The 20,920-nt window shown below is 43.8% G+C and overlaps 1 protein-coding gene across 1 annotated transcript in view; it reads left to right on the top strand.

Annotated features, from left to right (window-relative positions):
- nek7 (NIMA-related kinase 7) overlaps positions 1-20,920 on the top strand; it is an 80,989-nt gene that overhangs the window by 28,255 nt on the left and 31,814 nt on the right. The window contains exons 3-5 of the mRNA XM_077534063.1: positions 11,890-12,030; positions 12,422-12,484; positions 19,338-19,448. Of these exons, the coding sequence (XP_077390189.1) occupies positions 11,890-12,030; positions 12,422-12,484; positions 19,338-19,448 (315 nt within the window). The remainder of the gene's footprint in view (positions 1-11,889; positions 12,031-12,421; positions 12,485-19,337; positions 19,449-20,920) is intronic.

Genomic DNA, 20,920 nt, shown 5'->3' with positions numbered 1-20,920 from the left:
TTCAACAAGTCATGTATCTGTTTGCGCTTTCTGAAGGTTCATGATACTTGGCAGTACAGGGAGGGGGCGAGTACCATCCTCCTGAAGAAATCTGAATTGTATATGCAATGAAGGACATTCTGTATTGCTTGCAATATATAGTAGTTTTTCTGGGTCCCTGAGGTGTGTGTTGCATATGCATAAGGTAAACGAGATGAGCTGGTAAGATGTGCATTTTTAATGGAGCATTTGCTCCTCGTGAGATGTGAGGTTGAGGAACACACACACACACCACCACACCCTTTTTCCAATATGATTTTGATCAATGCTGCACAGTTTGACAGTCACAGGTCTGTCCGTAAGCGCGAGGATGATTGGGAAGCGAACGAGATGCGCCTATGGGCTGGATCCTGGCGTTTTGGTGCCTGGTTGGCTCACTGGCTGAGGATGAATATTGCATGGTGCCGTGCTCAAGGGGGCTAGTGATGGCTGAGAGTGGGTGTGAGCCCTTCTGCCTGCCAGTCACTGTCTCTTCCTGTAGTCCTCACTGTCTGTTTGGAGTCAACGTGCACATTAATTGCAACTCATTCTATGCATTTTTTTTTAATAAATGGAGTATAATACTAGGGATGTAACAATATCCAAACATCACTGTATGAGAATTATCACGATATGAAGGTCACGATACGATAATTATCACGATATTGTGGAGAGAAAAAAAGGTCAAAAAAAGTCACAATACTGTATTGTAAAAAAATGAGCTCATACTAAAAAAACATCGTGCTTTTCTACATAACAACAATGCATACAAACAACCTACAATCTCTCACTTAATATTGAGGCACTTACTGGCTAATGCAAGCACACATTGAGTTCCTTCACATATTGACTCACAAGCATATTACGTGCCCCTTCATCTGACCATTAGAGTGGATTTTAAACATAGAAGGGAAAAAACATGCCTTTCGAAAATCAAACTTCACTAAAAAAAAAAACTAGCCACCAGAGGGTGCTAGAACTGCACAAATGGAAAAACCTGTCTTTTTGAACAGATGTGCTGCTTTTAATATGATGACATGACGACGACAATATATTGTGGCAGTTTTAATATCGCGATATAACGATATTGCGGTTATCGTTACATCCCTATATAATACAACACCAAAATGACATTTTATGGCCGGATATTCGCCTGTCCATTTGAGTTTTTCAGGGCCGAGCGGTTACAATGGACCCACTTTTCAGAACCATCTCTGTGGTGGTTCTGAAGTGCTCGCTGTCTGGGGCCAGGCGGGGCCATGTCGGCACTGTCATCTGACTGCATGACAGCGATGCAGCAAGCAACTCCACTGCACACGCCCATTTCCTGTTTTTACACAAGCGAGGCAGAGGCGCCTGCTGGCCATCGGCAAAGTCATAAAAATATAGAATATACAATAAACATAATGGTGTTTTACAACAATGCTGAATCATATTTACAATTCCATATGCATGTGGGCTGTACTTTGTGACGTCAACATATGGCAATTCTTATTGTGTAATGTGTATCCCTGCAAAAACAGTGGCCGAGACTCGCCACTCGTGAAATGTTTTGGCATAAGAACCCCACATGCTTGGACAGTTCAATTGATCCCGCCCCCATCCTGCCGTGCATCTGTTGTAATGGAAAAGCAACGGAGGTCGTGTGATGTTGTACCAGGTCGCGCGGTGCGGTGCGGTGGCTTGCCATTTGTGGCTAATGGGAAAGTGGCATTTGTGAAGTGTTGAAAAATCTGTAAAATGTACTCAACAATGAAGTCAGTTATAGATATAATCAGATATATCATCTCAAGATATAGCAAAACAGTCGCTCATTAACTTGCTGTTGTCGTGGATATCCACACGGGGTTTCTCCAACATATGGGTAACAGTACAAAAGACAAGTACAAGTGCGAAACATTACTGAAGATTACCTTTTGCTAATGTCATTCGATTAGGTTGAGATCCACAAGATTTTCCATAAAAGTCCACACAAGCTGCTATGCTAGAGTTCATGACGCCAAAATACTGGCCTCTGATCATCTATTGGCATTTGAGTAGCATAATGTGTAATAATCACAGATGTATCTCAGGTTGCTGTAGCAGTCCGGCTAATCACTGTACCCTTGTGGCAGCTATGTTACCTGGCGTGACTTTCACATCAAAGCCATTGAATTAATGGACTTTGAAAATAAGAGGCTTTTCGGATCCACAAATAGATTTGTGATTTCCAGGTTTTTTTTTTGTGTTTTTTTTTTAAACTCTTAGGTGCATTTGTGATGACTTATCATTTCAAAATACATGTATACAGTTGTGCTTATGAATTGTTGCATTTGTGGATTACTGGGCACACGCATTTATTTTAGAGACACACGTCAGACAGTTCTCAAGGTTTTAACACGCGTTTGAGACATTCTGCTAAGAGGCAGTGTTGCTGTCACCGTTAAACGGGAACGAGTTATCTCCCGTCTTTTCCCGTCCGTAAACTTCAGAAATTGAAAAAACGGAGAATGGGCCTCTGATCTTCTCTTATGTTTATTTAACACAAGGCGGGAAACAAATTTATGACCTCAGTTGGACGTTATTCTTCTGCTGCAACTTCTTTTACACCACTGAAGCAGCAGTGATAGCGCAAAGACGAATATCTTCCGGTGTAGGTGTGTGGCACTTTGAAAAAACGAACGGCAATTTTGCAAAAACTTTCCAAACGGTCGGAGACAGTGGAGCAGAGTGTGCTCGGAGTATATTTCTGAACACACCCATAGAAAGAAGATGACACTCTCTCGTTGCAATGGGAGCCTTCAGGACCACGACACTGAAGGAGTGAAAAAGACCGTGACTTCCAATCACGTTTTCTGCAGTGAAACTGCGGCGGGAGCATGCACACAGAGAAAAGTTAGCTACATTTAAGAGTAGGCTGTATTGGTCGCAGTCTCAATCCCTGATAGAGTACAATTTGGGTGGCTGATTGAACTGGTGCCATTGGCCTCGGCTTATTTTATACTAGTTGGTGTTTTCTTTTTTTCCCCCACTTGGATTTTGCAAAGATTCAGAACAGTGTTTTAATGGGTTCACAACTGTACCCACAACTTGAAGTTTTCCATTTTTCTGCCTTTCAATTGGGCAGTGGGCCAGTGTACTTTCAGAATTGGGCAACATGGTGCTGATGTACTTGAAGTGTCGATGTCCGCCTGTCTGTCCTCTCCGCTGCTGTTGGCCTTTCTGTGGCAGCCGTTGGCACTGCCGAGCTGTCACATCAAACCCTCTCCCCCTCTGCTGCCTGTCTCCCCTCGCTCGCTCCCTCCCCCGTCTCCCGCCTTGCCCCGTCAACCCTCCATGTGTCTTGTCAGCTGTGTTTGGAAATGGCGTCATTATTGGTCAGCCTGTATCACACATCGTCTGATGAGTTTGCTCTCTCTCTCTCTCTCTCTCTCTCTCTCTCTCTCTCTCTCTCTCTCTCTCTCTCTCTCTCTCTCTCTCTCTCTCTCTCTCTCTCTCTCCCTCTCTCCCTCTCTCTCTCTCCCTCTCTCTCTCCCTCTCTCTCTCCCTCTCTCTCTCTCTCTCTCTCTCTCTCTCTCTCTCGCTCTGTCTCTCTCTCTCGCTCGCTCGCTCGCTCTGTCTCTCTCTCTCGCTCTGTCTCTCGCTCTCACGGCAGTTTTATGTCACCTTTTTACCCACAATATCCTGTCCCTCACAAATACTACCCATACTACCTTGTCCAGTCAGATTGACGTTGCACAAACCTCTTGGCACACCAGTAAAATTTGGAGAAGAGGTTTTGGTCCTCATTGATTATAAATTCCTCTGTGTCTTGGCATCCATTTCTATTAGCAGTTGAGTTACTTTTGTTATTCCAGATATTTGTTTATGTAATATGCAATGCTTTACCTACATTTTTCTGACCCCTCCTCTCTTTACTCCCTTCAGTCACCCCAGCGTCATTCAGGGTCATTCCTCTGTGACGTCTCCTTATGTGTGAGTGTGTCTCCATCGGGCCCTTATTTCATCCGGGATCCTTTGATTGTGTGACACCCATGTGCGGCAGATGAGACGGCCTGTCAGTCAGCTACGGCTTGGCTGCCCTTTGAAGGCCAGGCCAGGGGGCGAAGAGGTGCCGCAAATGGCCTGTGAAGTTTACATACACTGCCCACTGCTAAACAGATTAGCTCTAATGAAGTGTCTAATGCCGGGGCTGCTGGCTGACATAATCCTGCCTGGCAGCCTGGCCCCTCGGCTGCCAAAAAAGACGCCCTCCCTCCAGCCCTCTCCTCCGCCCTCGCACGGCCTCTGCTGCCACCCAAGGCGACTCCACACGGGGAGGTGCCCACTGTTAATCATGCCGGACAGTGTGCGATCTGACATGCAAATGTAGGTCATTGCATATGTAAATGTGTGATTACGGGGCTGGCATGCCAGGACACATTAGCAAGACTGTGCTCTCAGCAGGCGGTTGTCATAGTGCTTTAGAGGCTCATACTAACATTTGTCAAGCTACCACGCAGCGAATGAAAGCAATGCCCTCTTGTCCTCTCCTCTCTCTCTATCTCTCGGTCAGACTCGCTCTCCTCTCCCCATCGTTTTTACAATGCCTCAAACCTTACAGTATGCCGTACAGTACATACTTTTCATACGGTCACCTCCCTGACCCTGCAATACCTTATGCAATATTTTCATCATGTAAACCTCTATCAGCATACAGTAGTTCAATATGTCACATAATCGTTTCTGGTCATGTTTTCTTCGTGAGGCACTGTGCTGGAGCTGCCATGGAGGCGTCGTAATGCTGAATATTCCATTATGGTGGTCTGTATGGTAGCTGTCAGAGTGACTCGGAGACATCTGGTGGCAGAGTCGCACAGAAACAGCAAACACACTTCAGAGGGGTTAATTGGGCCCGTCACCTGATGGATTCGGGCTTCTTCCTTTTGCTGTCAGTGAACGGAAATGAATCCCCCTTCACTTCAAACTTGAATGCCAAAAAAGCTCTTAATCTTCTCAAATTATGACTAGATGTATCTCATCGCCAGCATGAACCATAAATAAAGCACAAACCCTCTAATGCCACATCTGTATTTTATCTGTGACTTCCAAACAATTCTGTTGAATTTAAATGACTAATTTATTAATTACTACATTGGGCAATTTTTTGATTATATTTCAGTTCTGTCAATGTCAGTAACCAAATAATTATAAATATGCAAAATGCAGTGGAATCTCAAAAGTTGAATGAGTGGTAGTACAATTTGGCATTTGACAAATACCTTAAATGTCCTACAAATTTTGGACAACGTCACATACCTTGTCAGCTGTCAGTGCACCTTGTCACGCCGCCACCTGCGTGACAGGCCATGCTTTTATTTTGTTATCCATGTTTCCTGTATTATTGTGAAAATCCTTACTCTCCTATCACTCCAGGTCACTTACCCTTCCTGCCGCTCCATAATCACCGGTCCCCGCCCATGATTACGAACACCTGCCACCAATCAGACTGACAATAAAAGCCACCCACATTCTACCCTCAGTGCCGAAGTGTCACAGTCAGTGCATGGAAGCGTCCCACAGTCCTCGAGTCCTTGTTCCTGTTGCCTTGTTGTTTTGCCTTATTTTTGTGCCTTATTCTCCACAGCGGAGCGCCCTTAGTTACCCCTTGTGCCTTGAGCCTTGTTTCCTCCCTAGCGGAGCGCCTTTTGTTGTCCCCTGTACCTTTTGCCTGTTTTTTCCTCCCCAGTGGAGCGTTTTTAGTTCTCCACCTTTTGATTCCCCTTTCTACTCTCAAGTTGAGAGTAGACAGCTGTTGGCCGGAAATAAACCTGCTGCCTTTGTGGCCTACCTTTATCCTGCGTCTGAGTCCTACCTCTCCTCGTCGTGTCAGTACACTTCGGCCAGCATGGACCCAGCAGGAAAGGTCGAGGCTGCGCTGCAGAGCCTTGAGCTCCGGCTTGCCAACCAGGAAAAGGTTCAGCAAGCCGTGATTTCGGAGCTGAAGGAGCTGTCGAGCCAGGTCCAAGGACTGGTGAGCCAATCGCGGCGTCGAGCTCCAGCCTCCACCGGACAGCTACCCCTCCCCGAACTCTCTGTCCCGACCACGTCATTCACCGGGGTAGGATTGAGACTGGCCTCCCCAGAACGATACTCCGGTGAACCTGGACAATGTCAGACTTTTCTCACGGAGTGTGACATCCATTTTGAACACTCACCACAGGCATTTTCCACAGCTCGGTCCCGGGTAGCCTTCATGGTGTCCCACCTGACTGGACGAGCCAAGACCTGGGCAACCGCGGAATGGGCCAGGGGCTCCCCGGTCTGCCAAAATGTACAGGATTTTCAAGCCGCCTTGCGCCAGGTCTTTGATCCCGACAACAATGACCGAGAGAAGGCACGAGCATTGAGCCGGCTCCAACAAGGCAAAGAACCCGTCAGCGATTACGCAATCCGCTTTCGCACCTTGGCCACAAACAGTGGCTGGAACTCCACAGCGTTACAGGACCACTTTCTGAAAGGACTCTCACCCGCCATACAAGAACTCCTGATTCCCGTGGACCTTCCAACCAACTTGGATGCTCTGATCTCCCTAGCGATTCGTGCTGATCATCGCCGACGAGAGTTGACCAAGTCCAGCGGGCACCATAGAAGGGTGGAACCAACCCCCTTTTCACCGCCAATGGAAACAGAAATGCCACAGCTCATCATGCCTCCCCGACCAGCGCCAAGGGAAGTGCCTAACGTCGAGGAGGAACCCATGCAGCTTGGTCGGGCCCAGTTAACCACCGAGGAGCGACAGCGTCGCCGCCAAGAAGGCCGCTGCTTCTACTGTGGTGAACTTGGTCATCTGGTGGGAACTTGCACCATGAAAAGAGGTGCACCGGTGAGTTCCTCGTCACCCCGACCTGCTAAGACACAAAGAATCACGCAAGCCCAGATACGCCACCATGCTATGACCATTGACATGCCAGCACTCATCGACTCCGGTTCCGACGAGAGCCTCATGGACTGGGGCCTCGTTAAGCAAGTACGAGCCACCACCGAACCGCTTCCCCGGATCATCCAGGCCAGAGCCCTGAATGGCAAGGAGCTCTTTAGCATCACCCACATCACCGAACCCCTGGAAGTACGAATTGGACAACATATCGAAAATCTCCGTTTCCACGTAATCCAAGCTTCGTCACCCACTTTGGTTCTGGGACACCCTTGGCTACGTCAACACAACCCCCGAATTGACTGGAACTCCGGGAATATACTGGATTGGGGAAAAGATTGTAGGGATCACGTTTTGGACCAATCAGCGACCAGTGCATCCTCAGCCGCAGTCAACCTGGTCACCCTTGAGTCTCTCGCTCCTGAACCTCGCCAGTCACCGCCTCAAGCCCCCGAGTCTCGCCGGGCGCATCTCCAAGACCCTGAGCCACACCGAGTCTCTGCATCATGTCACGCCAAGTCTCTGCATCAGGTCACGCCAAGTCTCTGCATCACGCCGACCAAGCCAAAGCCGACCAAGCCAAAGCCGACCAAGCCAAAGCCGTCCACGCCAAAGCCGGCCACGCCAAGCCTGCCACGCCTCGTCATGTCTGCCACGCCTGCCACGCCAAGCCTGCCACACCTGCCAAGCCTACCACGTTTCGCCAAGCCTGTCACGCCAATTCTGCCACGTTTCGCCAAGTCTGCCAAGCCTGTCACGCCAATTCTGCCACGTTTCGCCAAGTCTGCCAAGCCTGTCACGCCAATTCTGCCACGTTTCGCCAAGTCTGCCAAGCCTGTCACGCCAATTCTGCCACGTTTCGCCAAGTCTGCCAAGCCTGTCACGCCAATTCTGCCACGTTTGCCAAGCCTGCCACGCCTCGTCAAGTCTGCCAAGCTTGCCACGCCACGTCTGCTACGCCTCGCCAAGTCACGTCAAGTCCGCCCGCGGACTCTTCTATCGGGAACATCCTGAACGGCCCCTTGTCTGGCTTCATGGTCGCCCTCCTGGACTGCCCTTTTGTCTGGGACGGAGGGGTGGGCCGTGTTCCCACCTCCGTGCCCCCTTCCGCCCGCCCTTGTTTTTGGACTCTATGGGTCGGATGGCCGTCAGGAGCCGGCCATTGAGGGGGGGGTACTGTCACGCCGCCACCTGCGTGACAGGCCATGCTTTTATTTTGTTATCCATGTTTCCTGTATTATTGTGAAAATCCTTACTCTCCTATCACTCCAGGTCACTTACCCTTCCTGCCGCTCCATAATCACCGGTCCCCGCCCATGATTACGAACACCTGCCACCAATCAGACTGACAATAAAAGCCACCCACATTCTACCCTCAGTGCCGAAGTGTCACAGTCAGTGCATGGAAGCGTCCCACAGTCCTCGAGTCCTTGTTCCTGTTGCCTTGTTGTTTTGCCTTATTTTTGTGCCTTATTCTCCACAGCGGAGCGCCCTTAGTTACCCCTTGTGCCTTGAGCCTTGTTTCCTCCCTAGCGGAGCGCCTTTTGTTGTCCCCTGTACCTTTTGCCTGTTTTTTCCTCCCCAGTGGAGCGTTTTTAGTTCTCCACCTTTTGATTCCCCTTTCTACTCTCAAGTTGAGAGTAGACAGCTGTTGGCCGGAAATAAACCTGCTGCCTTTGTGGCCTACCTTTATCCTGCGTCTGAGTCCTACCTCTCCTCGTCGTGTCACACCTCACTAAAGCTCATTTGAATAAGCATCAAACTATTAACTCTGCATGTTTTAATTTTTATTTTGTGTTTTAGATATTTACTGATATGTATAGTACTAAATTATTAGTAGAATTGCATTATTGGCAGTGACTGTACTAACCTCACAAGGCATTGTAAATACACAATTAATATTAATGTTTCGAACAATAAATCAGAGCATTTTGCACACACATAGACTATATTTTTTAAGCAAAGACAGCAATCCCCAAACTTTTTAGTGCCACTTGCCATTTTTCTCATGTGAAGTTAAGGACCTAAATATATAACAATGATTAAAAATATCAACGCGATTACCTACACTGCACATTTTTTCCAACAAGTATTATGACAGTGATGACTGACAAAGCAATAACCTGGTTGAATGAGAATAACCACAAGCAATAAGCAATAATGTGGCCCAGTCTGACTAGGGCCAGATCGGATTTGGACACTTGCCAAAACAGTGTGGACAGTCAACCCTGAAAATCGGATTTGAGGAGGAATCCGATTGGATTCAGATTTGCCTGCAGTCTGAACGCAGCCTTAGTGTCTCTGCCATTATTCCTTTCCGCTGCTATGAACAGCAGCAATGGAGGTTCGCCTCAAGACGTTAGCTTTCGGCTAATGGACTTGTCCTCTAGCTTGTACTACTCATGGATGAGCAGTGAGTGATACATTACGTCACTCGAGGTACTGGTGTTTTTCAATATCTGTAATTGTAATATTCAATGTTACGACCGCAATGCTGCAGCATTCACTCTTAAAATACGGACAGTCCGTAACGGTCGGCAGCGCTGTGGTGTCAAAAATACAGTGCTGCCAGACAGCGGACACCATGGGGCGCAGTTGGCTGGTAGAGACATCATACCATACTCAAACCTTACAGTATGCCGTACAGTACATACTTTTCATACGGTCACCTCCCTGACCCTGCAATACCTTATGCAATATTTTCATCATGTAAACCTCTATCAGCATACAGTAGTTCAATATGTCTCATAATCGAGCAGGATTACTATCGCGGCAACACATCATCAGTAGGGTAAAACTAACCTGTCTCACGACGGTCTAATCCCAGCTCACGTTCCTTATTAGTGGGTGAACAATCCTACGCTTGGTGAATTCTGCTTCACAATGATAGGAATTATCGTCATCAAATGTGATGTCCTCCAGACACAGTCCGTACGGTAGGCTTGAATGTCAGTCGGCGGCCCAGTCAGCAGTCATGGCAACGTAAACAAGCCCCAGGTGAACGAACGGCCCTGAGAGAGAAACAGTCGGCAACGTAGTTGTCCTGGCCAGACGTGCTGAATATCTGTAGAGAACTTAGATGCATGGCAGATAAAAAAGTGGGAATTTGCCTGGTGAAGATTTATTTGGGAAACACAACTAGAAACGGCTGCTTTTGAGTGTTAGCATCCTTTAAAAAAAAATTTGTACAAAAAATTGATTTTTTTGGGGGAAATTTTATGAATGCTAATTAAATAGTGACACGTCGTTTCCATTTTAATGACTGCTTGTAATTTTGTTGAGCAAAATAAGAAAAAGCTTAAATTTGGAACAAAATTGAGTTCAGCACATGGCGTGATCCTTGACAACTGTTACAGTTTCACATGGCCCCCTTTGAAAATGAATTATCCACTCCTACATTAGCCCCATTCCACACCAGCCAACTAAGCAGCCATAGACACACATTTTCCACCTTGCAAGGAAGTGTCAGTGCCAGTGGCATTAACAGGCAGAATGCTAACAGTGTTTCAGGAGAGTCTTAAAGTCCTAATTTATTGGGAATGCAGTGTAAAGGCAGATACATGCCAAAAGAAAACTAGCATGTACGTACATCTTCATCAAGATCTTGATCATGAAGGCTGTTTTGTGACAGTCAGGCCGGAAAATGTAAACACAGTTGAGATGATGCAGAAATACTGACATGGTCTCTCTTTTCTGTATATTGAATGGGTTTCATTTAAATATATTGCTAACTCTTCGTCAAACTGCTTCAAGCAAGTGACTTGTGATAACGCTCCCCTTCTCTTTTCTCATCGTGCCTAGGTGATACAATTTTGACCACCTCCCTCTGCCTTCCTTCCCTCTGTCCTAAGCTCTTGCCCCTGAGCTGCTCTCACAGCCACAATGGCAACACTGGTGACGTACGACATTCTGATACTAACATGTCACCTTCTGTTTGCTCATGCCAACACCATCTACAGGTTTACCAAAAGCGGGAAAGGTCACAGCAGACTACTCTGTTTTGTTTTGTTTTTTGTTTCTGGGGGAAAATGGAAAATACTGAAAACGTAAAGAAATATTAAAAAAATAAAGTAAAATAAAAATAAATAAATAAATATCAGCGAATCTGCAATTGCAGAAATTTGGAATGATATGCAGGACAAACATGGTACCTCAATAATATTAAAATTTTTCAGTTAGTTGATTTTTGTGAAAAATGCACAAAATGAATTCATGCACCTAAAGGGATACTTTAATAATTTTGCAATATTCAGCAGTAAAATGTTAATATTTTGTCCATGAATTTGATAAACGTAATTATTTTTCGCATACAATTAACACCTTAAAATTTGCTGTCGACTGAAAATGACATCACATATGTTGAGGGCTCAGGTAACAACCAATCATGGCTTATCTCACGTTGAGCAGTGATTGGTTGTTGTTACCTGGGGCCTCAACACATGTGATGTCATTTTCAGTTGAGAGCAAGTGGCAAATTGCCCTTTTAAAGCTGTTAATTGTACATGAAAAATAATGTTATCACATTTATTATAAACAAAATATTAACTTTTTACTGCTGAAAATTGGAAAATTTGTAAAGTATCCCTTTAATGTTGCTGTTTAGCAGTTTTGTTCCGTCCTTGAATGGCAAATTTTTATGTGAGAGTCCATTGCACTGGGGAAAAAAATCATAGTAGGTGGTTAATTTGTTGTCTGCTTTAAAACGCTTTGTTGTTGGGTTAGGATAGTGGATGTCTTATACATGCATTGAGAAATGTGTATGTAAAATGGCTTTTTTTTTTTTTGTCATACATCTGGTTCGGAACGGCATTGTCCTTTGTGGTCCTCAGCTCCAGCATTTAAATTGCCCATCCCTGGTCTAACCCAATAGTGTCACAAACTAATTCCTCTGTTTTTTTTTCCTTCCAGTGTATCTATAATCTCACAGTTTCATGCAGTGTTTCAATGATTGTTATTTTTATATTTTTGTTTTCCAGAAACCTTTGCAACCAGACATGGGCCACAATTCGCTTGCTAACTTCCAGATTGAGAAGAAAATAGGCCGGGGACAATTCAGTGAGGTTTACCGGGCAAGGTATCTGCTAGACAACACATCTGTGGCCCTGAAGAAAGTCCAGGTAAGAAACCATTAACAGATGTTGTACAGATGCCCGATAGCTATTCCTCCCAACACACATACACACACAGTTTTTCCCCGGCGATACAAATTATGATAAGTTAAAGATTCGTTATTGACTGCCCTAAACTAGAGGTTATGGTATTCTGGTTCAACTTTTACCCACTCTCTCACAATTATAGTACGTATGAGTCATAGGTGTGAAACTGCAGTCAATGAAATGCCACCTGTCATACAGCAGCAACCATGTTTCCGCTTATGTTTTTGTTTTATTTTATTTTATTTTTTTTTGTGCTACTTTCTCTGGAACTCTCCCCACCTTCCATTTGTTCAACCTGCCATAATGCGCATCTGCGTCCTCTATCTCTCTCTCCATTTTGATCCCCTAATAGATATTTGACTTGATGGATGCCAAAGCTCGGCAGGATTGCATCAAAGAGATAGATCTCCTTAAGGTAAGCAACCCCAGAAAAGGGAGATTGCGTGTTTTGCAGCAATCTTTTTCTTGTTAGGTGCCTCAGCAGAGTCCTTGCACCACAAAAAAACAATTCAACTGCATAAGGCATCTTGAATGTGTGTGTGGTGCTTGTGGATACAATTGTATTTGTGTGTGTGTGTGTGTGTGTGCGTGTGCGTGTGTGTGTGTGTGTGTGTGTGTGTTTGTGTGTGTGTGAACAGTGTGCTGTGCACAAAGGAAGAAGTGAACGCTTGGGATTGAAAAATACTTGCAATCTCTAAAGTCTTTGAGTAAGCGTGTTAGTGTATCTGCAGTTAGATTCCTCCAGGCTTGGAGTCTCATCTATGGCTTTTTTTCTCTTTTATTGCTTCAAATGCTACATAGAATTGCCTGCACAGTACAATATGTGTGTGGCGTATGCATGCCACGTGAAAGTTTGGCTTGACTTTGCTTCAATAAATAAATGACCAGTCGATTCAGTACAACACTTGCAATAAGATCATATTGTGAATACTAACCACTAACCCAAGTAAATACCCCTGAATTAGGGCCGGGTATTGATTCTATTTCCTAAATCGATTTGATTTCAATTAACAAGAGTTCAGTTCGATTCCATTTAATTTTTTTTTTCCAATTAGATTCACTTCACTTCAATCTGATATTGATTAATTATGGAATATCAAGTCTCCTTAATATCAAGGACATGATAAAAACTCCACAAACATTAAATTTTGCAGCGGACGCAACTGGTTAAATGATTTAGTTTATTAATGAAAGGAACACATTATAATCACTTGTGTTACACAGACATTGGTATTAGCAAGGATGAGATGAAAACATTTTCATAATTCTAATTTAATAATTGTAAATTTAAGTTAAAAATATTCTGAATTATCTTCAAGGGATACTTGACTCATTGAGCCATTTTCAACAGTAAAAAGTTAATATTGTGTCCATAATTAATTTGATAACGTCATTATCTTTCATGTACAATTAAAATCTTTAAAAACTATTTTTTTTCCACTTGTTGTCGACTGAAGATGACATCACTTGTGCTGAGGAAGTAGGTAACGACCAATCATGGCTCAGTTTGCTGATCAAACACAGAAAACAGGCGAGTCGTGATTGGTCGTTTACCTACTTCCTCAGCACAGGTGCTGTCATCTTTAATTGTACATGAAAAATAATTATCAAATTAATTTTGGACAGAATATTAACTTTTTACTCTGCTAAAAATGGCTCAGTGATTACATGGAGGACCAAAGCTGTTGTGTGCTGAGAGGTAGGATCCCAAATGCAGACACAAATAAGATTTTATCTATTTATTCACATTGAGAAGCAGAACCTATGAGAGCTGCACACAGGAACAGTTGAGCAATAATCTGGCAAAATACACACAATTCTCAGACCCTTAAATAGACAGTCAATCAATCTCATTGGTTGTGACTAGACATGTGAGTACTAGCACTGACTTGAAATTCTCTGATTGGCTGTTTACTCCGTAATTACAGATAGTTCCTGACATTCCTGACACCAACAAACAACATATAGCATAAAAGATCCACAGAACAGACACGTAACGGGTCGTGAACTCTGGCGCCCGGTCATGAACTCTACTCAAACTTAACCCAGGCGTGACCCCAGTCAAGACAAGACAAGACCCAAACATTACTCCTGCGTGACTTGAGTCATGACAAAAACTGCCAAAATTAAAAATAAATAAATGACTAAATAAATAAATAAATGACTAAAAAATGAAAATGAATATGGAAAAATCTAATTCAAAAATTATATATATATATATATATATATATATATATATATATATATATAAAATATATGTATAAATGGAAATAAATCCATGCCAGCGCCGGTGTTAGCCAGCAACAGCCCTTAGCATCGCACTCAAGTCATAATCAGGCACGCTAAGCATTAATAGACAATGGCAATTATGAGCTTGCTAAAAACAAAAAGTTTTCAGACGATTGGTCAACTGCAATGTATGCAAGACAATCGAGTATTAGTTTATTTATTGTGTTTAGTTTACTATTATTACACATCTTTTTTTTTCCAGTTTTTCCCACAATGAAGTGGTATTGATCAAACTACCATAAAATGTCAGTCACATTATTTTCAAATGCTTGTGAAAGCACGAAGACATTTTTCATATTCATTTCTTAAAGTGTGTTTCCAGATTATGTTTGCCTTCACATCTGTGCTCGTCTTCCATGTATAATCACTGCAGGCTGTTTATGCTTGTATGCTTTCTCACATATACATTAAGGAGAAGAAGAAAACTAATTCGATTAGTTTGTGCCACTCTAAACACTCCAGTGTAGCTCCAGGGGCCGATCAAAGACAAGGATACGCAGATGCAGACACCGCATTGTAGAGAGATGTAAACGGAGCAGCCCATCTTTGACTTAATGCCGCAAGACGTCAGGCTTAACCTCAGTCTGTATTTCTGACCTCCTACAAGTGGTCATGGCAGGGTTCACTGTCAGTCTTCGACAGGTGACGTTACTCATTTTCTTTATATATTGCTAATTTCTATCTCCCCTCTGCTGGCTGTCACATATATCATTTCCCTCCCTTTTTTGTCCTTCTCGCCAAGCTATATGTTTCTCTCACAGCCCCTTCGCTTCTTCATGGTGGCTCACCTTCCGCCTAGAGCTCGATTTTCTCCCTTGTTTCTAAGCTCATTCAAGTGAACACGGAGGTTCTGCCTTATAATAAAAGACTGAGTGTGAGAGAGACAGCCATTTTGCCTTATCCCCCCTCTAGACAGGCCAACAGGAGACACAGCCAAATCAGAATAATGAGAGGCACAGTGGCATGGACCGACTGGAATGACACACATACTTGTGCGTGGTTCCATGCACGCATGCATGGACACGCACACATACGGACGCATACACACTACTCTTAGTCACAGCCTTTCATCGGTCTGCCTATTTGTTTGTTTGTCCGTTTGTATTTGTGTCTGCTCATTCATCTGCATTGTCCTGTTCTGACGTACCAATTTCATCTTGGGAATCTCGCTTCTCACTCACTGTCCTTTTGTCCCCACTGAGTATCCAGCTCCCTGACATTCATTAACTTTCATCATGCATGCAATTCCACATCTGTGTGCTCCTCTTTGTCAATTACGATTAAGTCCGGATTATGTTACAAAGAATAATGTCGACAATTAGAGATGCTAATTACTGTTTGTGTGTATGTTGTGCGTGAATGTGATTAGGAAGCGTGTGTTCACTGACAAGACAAATACACGTTAAGCTATATTTTTACTCTGTTTACCTTTTTACTCGGTTGTCTAAAACAGGCTTCCCTAATCCTGGTCCTCGTGGGCTGGAGTCCTGCATGTTTTAGATGATTCCGTCCTGCAACACACCTGATTCTAAAGATTAGGATCATTATCACTTTTGTGCAGAGCTTGCTGATAAGGTGAATATCTGAATCAAATGTATTGGAGGATGGAAACATCTAAAACTTGTAGGACTCCAGCCCTCAAGGCCCAGGATTGGTCTAAAAATGTCAAAAATTGTCATTGCAGTTCCTGTTTTAAATTAGGACTTTTTCCCCCCTCAATACATTTGTTTTGTTTTGGGCATTACTTTTCTCTCCCCACACCACCCCACCCCTTTTATTCACACTTATCTTGGAAAATGAATATTGAATGTTAATCAGCATTTATTGAAGATTTTTGGTGCGGATTTCAAAAATGTGTAGTTTATTTTTTTTCCCCATGTCAATGGATGGCAATTATATGCAAGTTTTTGTTATTCGTGGTCCAAATCCCTTATCGACTGTAATACAAAAACATTTGTCACATCTAGATTAGGGCTGGGTATCGATTTAAATTTCCTCAATTGATTCGATTTCGATTCACGAAAGTTCAGTTTGATTCGATTTTGTTCAATTTAATGCACTTTAGTTCAATCCGATATTGATTATTGATGGGAACATCAAAGACATGATTAAAAAAAAAAAAAGAAAAAGAAAAAAAAACTCCACAAACATTAAATTCGAAATAAAATTCTGCATAGGCCGTAACTGGTTAAATGATTTATTAATGAAAATAACGTGTTATAGTCACTTAAGTGTTGCACAAACATTGACATCAGCATGTATGAGATGAAAATGTTTTCATAATTCTCATTCAATAATTGTAAATATAAATTAAAAAGATTTTGAATTCTCAAAGTGCAATAAGTCGGGTCTTTCATAAAAATACTTTTAAATTCATTTGAACTGAATTTAATTTTCTTGTTAATTTGTGGAAAAAAAGATTAAAATAATCGATTTATGGTTTTATGAATCGATAACACGCTCGAAAAGGGAAATGAATTCGATATCTATTACATATCCGATTTTTTTTCTTTTTTTTTCTTCTTAAACCTTGCCCAAATCTAATGACACTGGTGTTCCATCAATTCAAAGCTTAATTCATGATGAGGTAATTTTAAATTATCAGATGGCCTTCGTATATATCAAATCAAATCAAATGAAACTTACACATTTCATACATTAAAATGCAAGTCAAGGCGCTGAACAATAAAACATCCATAATACAATAATTAAAAAAAAAAAAATCCCCCTCCCCCATCCCTGCGATTGTACACACAAACAGACACACGCAAACCACAACATGGCAGGGCACAGAAAAACCCTGTGAGGAAAGGCACCCAGATATCAGCTTCTTCTTCCAGCCATGTCTATAGATCACTGAATACAGCATGCACGGTTTTATATCATGAAGTAATTACACGGACTGGTGGGTCCCAGGCTGTGTGCGCAATTACATAATCATCGAAAACCCTATGTGATATTTCCTAATGAATGATTGTTGTTTTACACCAGGCCTCCGTCCGTCATTAGCATCAACATCTGCATTGAATATATCTCCACAGTCCTCTTTATCTTTTGCCTGAGGTTACAGTTATTATGGCAGGGGAATGGGTTGGGTGGGCTTGTCATCGCTCGCTGGCTGTGCTACAGTGTGAAGACATGTAGAACTGACACGCTGAGCCAAATATACATCTGGCAAGGGAGGGCGAGGGAAGGATGGAGACGTGGGGAAGGTAGAAGGGAGGACAAGTGAGGAGGATCCGGGAGGGATGCGGAGATGGGTGGAGAGTGCAGTGTGGTGCAGTGTACTGTACAGAGCCCTCCTTTCCCTTCTTCTCGGCATCATTCAGAGCATGAACATTTCTTTAATCACAGTGCAGAAAGCGAAGCCACGTGGAGGACGTGTGTCACACTGCTCTGTCTACTCGTGTCTCAGACCCCGCCCCCCTCGACAATGCTACAGTGCCATGCCACACAGGGCCTCGTTTCCAACTCTCTATCTATCATTCCCTTCTCTCTTAATATCTTCTTCAACTTTGTTCACTTTGCTTTTCCCTGCTCTCTCAATTGAGTTCTTTTTCCATGTTTTGGGCTATCAGGGTTTTAAATTGATAGAGTCCTTCATGCCCCTCATGGCACCTTCCCTCTCTCTCTCTTTCCCCTTCTTGCACTGGATGGATACACTTTGTTTACAACGGGAAATGTTGTTCTTGCCTTATTGACCAGCCAACAGGAAGGAATCGCAGCCGAGATAAGCCCGGCTTGTTTTTCTGACTGCCAGCCATGTCAGCCTGTCAAGCGTGTGTGTGCGTGCATGTGTGTGTGTTGTCTCGCACGAGTTGTTGTCATCACAGTTAGAGGGGTTGTTGTGACATGTCACCCAGCTTTGTCGCACTAGAGGACAAAACCCTTTCGTTAGGTCCATGGGGATGTATAGGGATTACAAATACAGCATGTATACAATTGTTTCACTTCTAATTGGTAGTCCATGGTGGGACCTTAGACTGTGATCAAATGAAACAATCTTTTTTGCATTTTGCAATTTTTATTTAATTAAGGCTTTCTTCGTTATGGAACTTGCTTCATACACCGGGGCGCTATCAGCCTGGAACAAAACAAAAAAAGGCCTTTCCCAAATTGTTCATGTAAAGTTGCAGACATAGAAATGTCTTGGTGATCTAAAGAAACAAGTTGTTCAACATTATAAAGATGGACATTGTCAACAGCGCATTACACAAATAGGAAAAAAAAAAGCAGAAATAACAAAAAAGAGCCAGTTGAACCGCACAGACTCCTTCTCCATGGCGGAGCACCATAACAACACAAAGTGAGCAATTCAGTTAGCAAGCAGTATCAGGCAGGCAGCGCTCTCTGAAAGCCTCTTTGGGAGGGTTTGAAGCTCTGTGGGGGACAGACCAAAATATGTTGCAGCCAGAACACAACGTAGCTGCCCCTCTTGGGATACCATTTTCCAAAAATGAAACGGTCTCTTGCAGATTATTTTCAAAAGCAAAATGAGGAGCGTGAGGAGGAGACTGGTGGAAAGTGACGCTTATGAGAAGTTCCGTCTCAGATGCCAGTTGATTATGGGGGTGAGATTGGGAGCGAGTGACTTCCAGTGAGAAGAAAAACTTTTGAGTTTGATTCAACAATGCTATTACCCATGGATGCAAGCAAGTTTTACTGTGTGCTTGTTTGATTGTTTTCTGTCGGGGGCTATTCTTAACTTACTACATATAAAGCAAAACTTTAGATTTAGCTAATGCTAATGAATGTAAAATGCTCATGTGGTGATGTACCAGTTGGAAAAGGTTGCTAGACTCATTGCCTGGTTGTCATATTGTATTTGTGAACAATGTGAAGTTTCACCTCAGTCACTTCAGGTGTGAATGAATAAAAAAAAAAGAAAAGAAAAAAAGAAGCTCTTTTATTAAATATAAAAACCAGTTTGCTCTACTTTTATTTATTTCTCTGTTGTATTTCTTCTCTTTCTCCCACAGCAACTGAACCATCCAAATGTGATAAAGTATCATGCGTCTTTTATTGAGGACAATGAGCTAAACATAGTACTGGAGCTAGCTGATGCCGGAGACCTCTCACGTATGATCAAGGTAAGTGACTTCCCACTGCAGCAGTACCAGATTTTAAATAATAGTATACATTTAACACACACCAAGATACTCAATAACATAGAGATATTGCTTGTTACTTATTGTAGCATAAACTCCCCTCCAACAGTTAGGACAATTCTTTTTTGTTGTAGACAGAAAACATTTGGGGTTGATATTAAAAGATGAATACAAGATGAGAGATCAGTATTTCAGCTTTTATGCCCAGTTACATTTAGATTCAAAACAACACTTCAAAAAAGCATTATTTGTTTCAAACCACCACATTTAGTTGAGCAAAAGTATCTTGACCGATAGACTTAAAATCAGATGAAAGAGAATGCAACTAAATATTTGACACGAAGCGAGGAGGTAGGACTCAGACGCAGAGTGACAGTTGGCCAACAAGGCTGCAGTTTTAATATATCGAAACTCAAAACACCTCTCAAAGAGGGAAAAAAGGCTGAACAAAAAGAGCTCCAAACTGGAGATACAAAAAGGGCACTCAAAAACAGGGACAACTAAAGGCGCTCCACAAGGGAGGAAAACAAGGGGCAAACAAAGGGCGCAAGACAAAGCAAGGCAAGACATCAAACTAGGACTGTGGATCAAGGACTGTGAGGACGCTTCCATGCACTGAGATGTGACACTTCGGCAACGGAGGGGAGAATGCAGGTGGCTTTTATGTCCGGGTTGATTGGGAACAGGTGGTGGTGATCATGGGCGTGGACCGGTAATCAGTGAGCTGCAGGAAGGGTAAGTGACCTGGGGTGAGAGGAGAGTTAATACTTTCAAAATAAAACGGGAACCTGACTGTGAAAACAAAAGCATGAACCGCCACTCTGGTGGCGGCGTGACAGTACCCCCCCCTCAACGGCCGGCTCTCGACGGCCCAGGAATGTCAGGGTGCTCTTCATAGAAATCGTCAATGAGGGAGGGGTCCACGATGAACCGGGCGGGCACCCACTGCCTCTCTTCTGGCCCGTAACCCTCCCAATCCACCAGGTATTGGTGTCCCCGGCCCCGCTTTCTGACGTCCAACAATTTCTTAACTTTATACACCGGGCCCCCCTCCACCATCTCCGGAGGGGGCGGCGCAGGCTCGGGCGGGACCAGGGAACTGTCCTGGACTGGCTTGACCTGACTCACGTGGAAGGTGGGGTGGGCGCGGAGGGATCGAGGCAGGCGAAGGCGCACGGCGGCAGGACCTATGGTCTTGGCAATTGGGAACGGCCCCACGAATCTAGGGGCCAACTTTGGACATGGAACTTTGAGATGAAGGTGTTTTGTGGAAAGCCATACCTTTTGGCCTGGCTGGTATTGGGGTGCGGCCTTCCTCCTCCGGTCAGCAGCTCTTTTCACCCTGTCGCCTTGACGCTGTAGTGCCAGTCGAGCTGCTGACCAGATTCGGCGACATCTGCGGACCATGGCGAGAACCGAGGGGACTGAGGCTTCCTCCTCCAGGTCCGCGAAGT

This window comes from Festucalex cinctus, chromosome 10 (assembly GCF_051991245.1).
Source record: "Festucalex cinctus isolate MCC-2025b chromosome 10, RoL_Fcin_1.0, whole genome shotgun sequence".
Classification (NCBI taxonomy): domain Eukaryota; kingdom Metazoa; phylum Chordata; class Actinopteri; order Syngnathiformes; family Syngnathidae; genus Festucalex; species Festucalex cinctus.
The sequence above is the reverse complement of the archived record's forward strand: the minus strand, read 5'-3'. Positions and strand labels throughout refer to the sequence as shown.